General features: G+C 40.5%; 1 protein-coding gene across 1 annotated transcript; it reads left to right on the forward strand.

Annotated features, from left to right (window-relative positions):
* Window positions 1–225: 225 nt before the first annotated feature.
* On the forward strand, window positions 226–1,587 carry LOC131327753 (uncharacterized). Its single transcript, XM_058360887.1, has one exon. It carries the CDS (start codon window positions 226–228, stop codon window positions 1,585–1,587), a length of 1,362 nt encoding a protein of 453 aa, XP_058216870.1.
* The last annotated feature ends 9,853 nt before the right edge of the window (window positions 1,588–11,440 follow it).

Genomic DNA, 11,440 nt, shown 5'->3' on the forward strand with positions numbered 1-11,440 from the left:
ATTATTAGTATCATTTTTTTTTTATAGTAGTATCGTTTTCTTTTCTCGTGTGTTCATGGTACTCATTTGTTCTATTAGGACTCAATGTGTTTTGTCTCATTGTTATCAATAAAAATGACTTCGTCACATCAGTATTACTGTGTTCGTCACTATATTACGCTCTTTAAGTATAAAAATGGAAAACCCCCTGACTAAATAAATAAATAAACAAAATTTTGTATTTAGATGGTGGGAACACGAAACGGAGCCCAATCGAGCAATGATCAGAATGGCAGACCACAACCCAATGGGCAAGGAGCACAACCAGACTTAGTTCAACTGATGCAAGCATTTGTTGCTGCTGCTGCCGCCAACCCTCAACAACCACCACAACAACAACGTGGGCCATTAACCAGGAGTAGAGATCAACTTCTAGATGCATTTTGCAAACGTCGTCCTCCGATCTTTTATGGGGAAGCAAACCCTAACGCTGCAGAAGCATGGATTAAACAAATCTCCAAGTACTTGGAAGTACTTAATGTGACCAATGCGGGCGATTGCATTGCCTTAGCAACATTCCAGATGCAAGGGGAAGCAGATCATTGGTGGGATTTGATTAAGACCACTCATGATTTGACAACTATGACCTGGCCGATGTTCGAAAACCTTTTCCTCGAAAAATACTTTCCAGCACCTGTGAAACAAGCCATGGCTCAAGAATTTATAGACTTGAAGCAGCGTTCCTTGACAGTAACCCAATATGCTGCCTGTTTTGAAGAATTGGCACGTCATGCCGCTACCATAGTACCCACTGATGACGCAAAAGCTAGGAAGTTTGAATGGGGTCTATCCCGCTCTATTCGTACTAGTGTGGTTTCTCATGAGTACCCTACCTATGCAAAGGTAGTGAGATGTGCACTCATGATGGAGCGCGAGAGCTCTGACTCAAGGTCAACATGGGAGGCGCAAAAGAAGAATGGCCCCTCGTCTGGAGGACCAATCCGAACAAACAACAATAGGACTTTCATTGCTCAAACACCCTATTACCAGAGCAACCCTCGCCCTCTGCAACAAACTACTCAGACCTGGAAAAACTCCAACCCTAACCCAAATCAGAACCAAATTTCACTTCAAGCAGGAAATCAGTACAATAACCAAAACCAGAACCGCAGGTGTTTCAACTGCAACCAAGAAGACCATTTCAGAAACAACTGCCCAAAGCTTGCTGGATCTGGAAATTTTGGACAAGGGGGACAACAACAATTTCAGGCTAGGCCGTCAGGGTTTGGGAACCAAAATCCGGTTAATCCAAACAATCAGAAAATCGAATGGAATCAGCAACAATCCCGTTCTATTCAGAACAATGCAGGCGGACAGAACAAGCCAACAGGAGGCAGAGTTTTTGCTCTGCAAGGCACTGAGCAAGATACTGAGGAGGAGTATGACCCGTCGGTGATACAAGGTACTCTTAAACTATATAGTACTTGTGTTCAAGCATTATTCGATTCAGGAGCTTCGCACTCTTTCATATCTATTGCATGTGTCTCTACTCTTGGACTAGAAACAGAACCTCTAGGGATGACAATGCATGTAACCTCACCATTATGAGGTAAAATTTCTGTGGGATTAATTTGTAAGGGGTGCGAATTAGAAGTATCTAACCTGAGATTAACTGTTGACTTACGAGTAATCGACATGACGGATTTTGATATCATACTTGGAATGGACTGGCTATCTGCGCATCGAGCTGTCGTAGACTGCCATCGGAAGATGGTGACAGCGTATTCTTTGGATGGTACGTGTTTCAAATTTAAGGGGGATAGACAAGAGCCCTCTGCAACAACCTCACACCGATCAAGGTGGCATGATAAGCTTTCAGGGTGGCTTGCAAGCCTCAAGCTAGAGGAGATAGATCGTATGGAACTCGGTCTTCCTCACATTGTGTGCGAATACGAGGATGTGTTTCCTGAGGAGCTACCTGGACTACCGCCACGTCGAGACTTAGATTTCACGATTGAGTTGCAACCAGGCACGGCACCAATATCCATGGCACCATACAGAATGGCACCGGCGGAACTACGAGAGTTGAAGACTCAGTTACAAGAACTGATGGACAAGGGTTTTATTCGACCCAGTACATCACCGTGGGGAGCCCCTGCTTTATTCGTCAAAAAGAAAGAGGGAACACTCAGACTCTGTATCAACTACCGCCAACTCAATAGGATCACAATCAAAAATCGATATCCATTACCTAGAATCGATGACCTGTTTGATCAACTGAGAGGGGCAACCTGCTTCTCGAAGATCGATTTACGGTCTGGATACCATCAGCTGCGAGTTAAGGACAGTGACATACCCAAGACAGCTTTTCGAACCCGTTATGGCCACTATGAATTTGTAGTGATGCCATTTGGATTAACCAACGCTCCTGCCGTTTTCATGTGTCTGATGAACAAACTTTTCACGCCATATTTGGACAAGTTTGTGGTAGTGTTCATTGACGACATTCTTGTGTATTTGCCAACAGAGAAGGAACACGAGGAGCATTTGGGAATTGTACTGCAAGTACTTCGGGATAATCAATTGTACGCAAAAGCCAGCAAGTGCGAATTTTGGATGAAAGAAGTCAAATTCCTGGGACACGTGGTGTCTGAGAAAGGAATCTCTGTTGATAACAGCAAAGTAGAAGCTGTCGTGGATTGGAAACGACCCTCAACAGTGTTTGAGATTAGAAGTTTCTTGGGGTTAGCTGGCTACTACAGAAGGTTCATTCAAGATTTCTCGATTTTGGGAAAACCAATGACGCGACTAACCCAGAAAGGGGTTAAGTTCGAATGGAACGAAGCATGTGAGAAATCGTTCCAAGAACTCAAGAAGAGATTAACCAGCGCTCCCATACTAATCATTCCCGAACGGAACGTGGGATACGCAGTGTACTGTGACGCTTCCAAAGATGAATTGGGAGCTGTGCTCATGCAAAATGGAAAGGTTATCGCTTATGGATCCCGACAACTGAGGCCGCACGAGAAGAATTATCCAACTCATGATTTGGAACTTGCAGCGGTAGTATTTGCCCTTAAATCCTGGCGTTACTATCTGTACGGAGAACAGTTCGAGGTGTTCACTGATCACAAAAGTTTGAAGTATCTATTCACTCAGAAGGAGCTGAACATGAGGCAAATGAGGTGGATGGAATACATAGAGGACTACAGTTTCACGTTGTCGTATCACCCTGGGAAGGCCAATGTAGTTGCTGATGCTCTTAGTCGCAAAACTCGAGGACAGGTGGCAAGTATGGCTATCAAGGAATGGAAAATGATGGAAGCCATTAATGAGTTTAGACTTCAAACTACTGCAAGTGCAGAAAGAGCCTGCCTTTTTGCTTTGTTTGCCACCCCTGCCTTACATCGAGAAATTTTATTGGCCCAAACCTTTGAACAAGAGTGCGATTTCATCAGATACCAACTGTCAACTGGAAAAGCATCAGCCGGATGGGCAATTCACTCCGACAAGAGTCTCTGTTTCCAAGAGCGAATTTTTGTACCTGACATTGGTACACTTCGAGAAGCCGTATTGAAGGAGTTTCACCATTCCAACTTTGCCGTAAATCCAGGAAGTACAAAGATGTACCAAGATCTTCGTCGTCAGTACTGGTGGAGCGGAATCAAGAAGGATGTAGCAGCATATGTGTCCACATGTCTCACTTGTCAGCAAGTTAAAACTGAACACCAGAAACCTGGAGGAACACTTCAACCATTACCGATACCTGGATGGAAGTGGGAGCACATTACCATGGACTTTGTCACAGGACTACCTCGATCACCTAAATCCAACACCACCATCTGGGTAATTGTGGACCGATTGACTAAGTCAGCACACTTCCTCCCTGTACGCATGACGGATACTATGGAGTCATTCAGTAGACTTTAAATTCAAGAGATTGTACGACTGCATGGGGTACCGGTATCAATTGTATCCGATCGCGACCCGCGCTTCACGTCAAATTTCTGGCAAAGTCTACAGAAAGCATTGGGAACAGATCTTCGTTTGAGTACAGCCTTTCACCCTCAAACAGACGGACAACCAAAAGGATGATTCAAACCCTTGAGGATATGCTTCGTGCCTGTACTTTAGACTTTACGGGAAATTGGGAACGCCATTTACCGTTAGTCGAATTTGCCGATAACAATAGTTATCAGGCCAGCATTGAGATGGCTCCATATGAAGCCCTATACGGACGACCCTGTCGATCCCCTATCTGTTGGACCGAGCTAGGAGAAGCAAGTCTATTGGGACTAGAACTTGTCAAAGAGACAACAGAAAAAGTCAGAATCATCCGCCAACGACTTTTGACTGCTCAGAGCCGACAGAAAAGCTACGCTGACAAGAGGACTAGACCACTATCCTTTCAAGCTGGGGAGCATGTATTCGTTAAAATCAAACCACGACGAGGAGTTATTCGGTTTGGAAAGAAGGGGAAGCTATCACCCCGGTATATCGGACCATTTGAGATTTTGGAGAGGTCGCCTACCGCCTAGCCCTGCCACCTCAAATTGACAGAGTTCACAACGTTTTTCATGTATCTATGCTTCGCAAGTATATGTCACACCCCTCTCACATACTCAACTGGGAGGAGGTCACACTTAACAAAGACACGACTTTCGACGAACAACCTGTCGAGATACAAGATTATAGTGAGAAGAATATCAGGGGTAAGACGATCAAACTCGTCAGGATTTTATGGTGACATCGGGGTATAGAGGAGTCAACTTGGGAAAAAGCTGATACTATGCGCACCAACTACCCGTATCTGTTTCCACCTGAAGGTATACTTTAATTTCGAGGACGAAATTTTTTTTTAAGGGGGGTAGGTTGTAACATTCTTAAATTTTAGAAGAAAAAAAAATTGAAATGTTAATGTTTAATTCGTTAATTAACTAGATTCATTAATATGACTACATGATTAAATGTATAATTAGAATTAGTCATACGATAATTCTAAACCTTACATAGATATATATGCATTTATACTTATCTTGTATTCTCTCCTAACTAACTCACCCACACCCTAACATTTTTCCATCCCATAATTTATGGGATTCCCTCTTACCACTCTCGGCAGCTCTCTCTCTCACTCTCTCTCCTTCTCTTAGTTCCCTCTCACACTCCATCACCTCCACACTTATCCCCCACACTCCTATTATCTCTACACTTGCATCCCCTCTCTCTCACTTCTCTATACAAAACCCACACCTCATATAATCCAAAAATTGATAGCCAAATCATTTTCGTAGCTGCATAATTGTGGTGAGAAACACCCATCGCTCGACTAAAGTCAGCCCGAGTTCTCTGCCGCCACCGTCTTTTTCCTTTTTCTGAAACCATCCAGAATCCGTTTTTCGCTTGTAACCGAATTCGAGGTAGATTAATCTCTTCTCTACTTTCTCCTAAGTATATAAATGTGCTATTATATTAGTTGTAATGATAGGAATTGAAAAGAAACAAATCCATGCATTGTGCGTTGAAGAAATCGAAAATTCTTGTTTTCTGTTCAGATCTGTGTTTTTTTGTGAAACTATTCAAATGGAAAATCTGATTTGTTCATTTTGTTCGTCTTGTCGAGACGATTCCGGAAAGGTATAATAAGCCTATTTTCGATGTAGGGATTGATCACACGACCCAGTCAAAATTCCGGATTTAAACCATATGTTTGCGTTATATATATAACTGTGTGCGTACAGTACACTAGGTGGAAGACACTGACGTCATAGAACCCCATTCGACAAAAATTACAGTTTACCCCCTGTGTCTTGGTTTGTACTAAAATATGATCCTAAACTATGTGAAATTAATTATTTTACCACTTGTGCTAAATTTTTAAACTTTTAGGATACACCTATGACTATTTCTTTGGGATCTGCGATATATGTTAACCTTGAAAGGATTTAGTAACTAAAAGTATTAGGTTTAGAAAGGAATAAAATTATTTTTGGTATTATTATTTTTATTGTTAACGATCCTAAAAAGAGATTAATAAAAACTAATATCAATTTACTTGTCAACGAACCTTAAGGGCATCGGCCAATCATAAAATATTATGTGTTTACATACTTGCACAATACCAATTGCTATGCTTGCTTTCATTTTGAGATACATGTTGTTTGTTGATTAAGCTATTCTGAAGTATTATTGTTGTGGTTGTAGATTGGACAAATAGGTTTCACAGGGTGGTTACGAGTAGTGACTCATATAGACGATGTTAAGTAAATGGAAATTGGTAAAGTGTTGGAAGTGTGAGTATGTGAATTGTGATTTGAGCCATGGTGATGGCGAGGGTAACCTATGGGGCCCTGTGTTGAAATGGGTTACCTGCGGGGCCTGGTGTTGTGACGCTAACGTATGATACGTCATGGAAAGTTTCTCTTTGAGGAAGAGAATGAGTTCCATGAGACGGTTATAGTTAGTGAGACGTTAATGTATGATACGTCATGGGAAGTTTCTCTTGGAGAAAGAGAATGGGTCCCATGAGACGGTTATAGTTAGCGTGGGGTAGTGGATGTCCGACCCTAATGTACGATACGTCATGGGATGACTCGATCCTCCTGTTATGGTCTTAAGTGAGAACATACTCGGTACATAACTTAGATGCGCTCACCTAGGACCCTGGTGCAGGATAAGCAAGAGGAAGGGTGGACCCATGAGACGATTGTAGTTAGTGGATGTGGGAGGAAAGGATCTCGTGGAGATGATCCTTAGATTTCATGTAAGATGATGGATAGTAAGAAAAAGACGATGTGTTATTGTTCCGTACTTTCTGTATATTATGAATTATTATATCGTTGATCTGCTAATTGTAAGGTAAGGGGGTAGTAGGGTTGGGATTATCTTCTGAGTTTCAAAACTCATTATAGTGCCGTTGGGCTGGCGTTTCATTCCAGGTAATCAGGAGACCGAAGAGCAGAATCCGCTGCAAGATGATCCGTACCAGAATGAGGACCTCCCAACCGAGGAAGAGGAGTTTGTTGAGCCTTGGAGGCCATACCCTTAGAAGCTCTGTTAATTTGAAGTATTTTTATTTAAATTTTTCATAAGTGTTATCACATTTGTCAAAGTCTATTTCATTTTGTTGGTCTGTAAGACTATTAAGTAGGTTTGAATTTGGTATTTGAGGTTTCCGCTGCTAAACTCTATTTAATAAAATTTCATTTCTTATATCTCAGTTTTTATGAATTTTTAAATCAGTTGAAAATGATTTAAATAACGTGTCCGAAAATCGGGGCGTTACACCTTTGGAGTGAAAATCACTTATGCTTTATCACTTCAACAAATAATACAAACAATTCACGTATACATGCTCATACTTCCCTTAGCAAAAATAAGTTTGTTGACTATCCTGCATTCCAAACATTATAAGTGACAGATAACCTTATCTACTTAGAGAAAAACGGTTAAGGATATTCTATTTTATGTCTTGAATTAGAGAGTAAGGGCATTCTACTTTCCAACATACAATTCTACGCTATACGTGGGGTTAGTGGAGAAGGGACTTGTAACGCCCCTAATTTTAGAAACGTTAAAGAGATAATTTCATTGAAAATCTAAATAGAGTCTGGCATATTATTACATCATAATCCCCATAATTACACAGAATGGAAGGAACTAAGATTCCTAACTACAGCTCTGCCTGTTCTTCTATCCTAGCTAGCTCTCCGGCTCCAAAGGCCTCCAAGGTGTACAGCTCACCTTGTTCATCTACAGAGTCTAACACATTATACCAGCGTCACACCGATATAATATGTCAAGGTCACCAAAGGTAACACCATGAGCTACAGGAGCTCAATAGAATAATCCAAACCCACTAACCCTTAACTCATAAACAATAAATCATAAATTAACGATTTCCAAATAGAACATGCATAATTGACCAAAACAGCTAACAATGATACATCCACATTCACTATTCACTATTGTTGGTGTCTATGATTTTTTTGAGTTTCTCCTACGCGACATTTCGTAGATCGTGTCACTGGTTTCACCTTTCATTTACCAAATCAATATTTCCAAAATCGTCATTTTACACACCCAACCTCGGTTCCGCCGCGCCGGTCTCCTGAGTGTCCTCACAATGGTTCCGCCGCGCCGGGTTCCCATTGGCACACAAAAACATTGAATTTTGCATTAGCTCCTCCCCTCGGATAACCAATTCACAATTCAAAACCCTCGGTTCCGCCACTCTAGGTTCTCGAGTATCCTCACGATGGTTCCGCCGCTCCGAGTTCCCATATGGGTTTTCGAAAATCATTAAACCAATTGTGTTGGCTCCTCTCCGCGGATAACCGAACCACAATTCATCCCTCGGTTCCACCGCTCCGGGTTCCCGAATATACCACAATGGTTCCGCCGCTCTGGGTTCCCATTGGTTTTTCGAAAATACTTTACACACGCACTCTTCACAATGGACTATCAAGTCCGGCCACATCGCAGTTTCCAAAATATTTCTCTTTTGCAAATCACATCATTCCATTAACTACACTCTAGGTGTCATGTTTCTACTTTCTTGATTTATGTGTCTCGTTTTTATGCAACGACTCCGCGGTAGGATTTTTCACATATGTAATCATAAATCATTCATTGTAATCTTGAAACTAAACTAGCAAGATCATCCAACTAAATCATGCTCAAAACACCACTTAAAGCATAACGCCACATGTACGGACGCCTTTGGAGTGAAAATCACTTATACTTTACAACAAGACAAGTAATACAAGCATTTCATGTATACATGCTCATAATCATCCTAAAGATCAAAATACGAATATTTTCGTGCATTTTGATATACAAACAACATACAATATACGTAGAATAAGTAAGTAGAGATATTCTACGTATACTTAGAGTAAGCGGTTCGAAGTATTCTACCGTTCTTCTTGGTAGGGCGGCTACGGAAAAGTAAGTTGACGATCAAGCGGAATGACTTCCTACGGTAAACTTTCAGTAGTTTCGGAAGAGAAAGGTTTCTCTTGAAACTACTTCGTGACTAGAACTTCTAAACTTTATGGATCGAAAGGGTGGTTTAGGATGAGTTTCTTGAAGATCTTAGGAAGAACAAGAACACTCAAGACAAGGACACACATGCACACACATCTCTCTCTCTCTCTCATCCTCCTTCTCTCGGCCTCTCCCTCTCTCTCTCTCCTCCCTCTCTTTCCTCTCGGCCCCTCCCTCTCTCTCTCTCTCTCTCTTTCTCTCTCTCTCTTGTATTATGTATGTAAGTATGTATATATATGTATCTAGGAAAGTAACCCTAGAATAATTAGGCTTAAGGCTATAACCCTAGGCATGTCTTGTCTTATCAAGTTGTATATATATGTATATACACTTGGCAAGTCTAATATTTATTAACCAAGGGATAATAATTCCCCTAACATTTGTTACCCAATGGGTAAAGAAAAAGTAAGGTTGACATGAAAGGTTGAAATGACAAGCTTGACTTCTTGGAAGCAAGGTACAAGATTATCATGGTACAAGATTCCCATGTGACTAGTCTTGTCACACACACACACACACACACACATATATAACCCTCTGATCTCTCTCTTCCTTTTTCCATTAAAATGGATGACTAGGATTAAGAATTAAAAAGGCACCATCTCTCTCTTCCTTTTTCCAACTCACGTGCAGACCTCCTCCCCCTCTCTCTCTCTAACCTCCGTTCTCTCCTCTCTCTCTGTCTACGCTACTACCTCCGATCCTCCAAGCTCCTTGACAAACAAACTCCCACCGTCAACGATCATCAACTGCTAACCCTCCGGTCGCCGGCGACAAATCACCAGAGTGCACTTTATTTTCAGCAACTGTATCTCTATCTCACCCCTCTCTCAAAACCCCAATCCAAGCCCTAATTCTGGTGAGATAGCTCTGGCGACGATAGCTCTTCCTGTGAATACCTCTAAATATTATTGACGATAAGAATCATTCATTAATAGAAGAATTAAGGTAATTTGTTGTTTTTGAATTCTTGGTGAGGTAATTTTGGGATTTCTTGTTTCAAATTAACTGAATACAGCGGCCGAACAAAACCAAAAAAAATTTGAATGATTCTTGGCCGACATCTTTTCGTAGTGGGTTCATTGATTGTACACCTCCGGTGGTGTATTTATGGACCTAGTGAAGCCTTTATTCACCTGATTTTGTCATTGATGCATGCTTGGATGTCAAGGATTTTGTCTTCCCGTCAGTTTTAGATTTCATTGTATGAAGCTCTAATCATGGATCTAAGGGATGGGTATGTGATCTCATCCTTTTGAGTGATGAAGATGTAGCTCGAAAACTATGTCTGCCTATCTTCTTCAAGGATTAGAAAATTGTAAGGATTTTAGGACGTGGGTCGGTCTCGAATTGCATGCTAGGTTTTTGTCGAAGGAGGACGTTATGAAGGAGACAAGGAAGAGGACGGTAAACAAGGAAGAGATCTGTGAGGATTTGTGCTTTGTTTGCAAAGACGGTGGAGTGCTATTTACTTGCGACTACAAGTGAGTTTTTATCTTTTCAAATGAAAGGATTTTGCGGATCTTCTAAGAGAAATAGACGGACACTTTTTTAGGATCTCGCCCTTTACATGTGGGTCTTTGCAGTTCAGTTGATTAAAGAAAAAAACTTGTTGATTAGTATATATGTTAGATGTGGTTGAAATTAGGGGGAGGATTGAGATTTGGGGTGAATATTTTTTGTTTGTGCACTATTCCTAATTTTTTCCCATAAGAATAAATGAAAAAGTAACAGTAAAAGAGAGAACTATATAAGGTTCTATTTTCACGAAAACAAACCAAGAAAAAAATATCCTCAAGAAGTGAAAATTACTTCAAATCCTGAGGGATTTAGAGATCGCAAAAAAATAAATAGAACACGTTAAAATTGTACATACACTTGTACAAAACATGCATATCTACGTGGAAGATGAGCTGATTCTCTTGAACCCAAAAAACAAAGTGTCTCAAAATTCCTTACGGAAATACCAATGATAATAGAAGTTATCACATAACCATGAAATGAGATACATATTTCTCAATTCTCATTACTTTGACACCAATACAGTGGCAATTTTGGTTGATATTAAAAATAAATTTTTCAACAACTTCCTCTACATGATCCCAAAAAATTGTCACATGGAAAAATTAAAAAATTGATTTTACATAATTTTACATTCATTATGGATCTCATTTTGTAGAGTTTTTCAAGTAAATTTCAGAAATATAAAATTTATAAAAATTAAATTTGTAAATCAAAAGTTATGTAGTACATTTTAAGATTTAAAATTGAGAGAGAGAGAGAGAGAGAGAGAGAGAGAGAGAATGGAGAAAGTTAAGAGAGGGAGAAGGTCTGCACGTGAGTTGGAAAAAGGAAGAGAGAGATTGTGCCTTTTAATTTTTAATCCTAGCCATCCATTCTAATGGCTAGGATT

This window comes from Rhododendron vialii, chromosome 5a (assembly GCF_030253575.1).
Source record: "Rhododendron vialii isolate Sample 1 chromosome 5a, ASM3025357v1".
Taxonomy (NCBI): domain Eukaryota; kingdom Viridiplantae; phylum Streptophyta; class Magnoliopsida; order Ericales; family Ericaceae; genus Rhododendron; species Rhododendron vialii.

What these genes read in the sequence shown, in the direction of transcription:
- LOC131327753 (XM_058360887.1), top strand. Translation starts at nt 226, where the DNA reads ATGGTGGGAACACGAAACGGAGCCCAATCGAGCAATGATCAGAATGGC.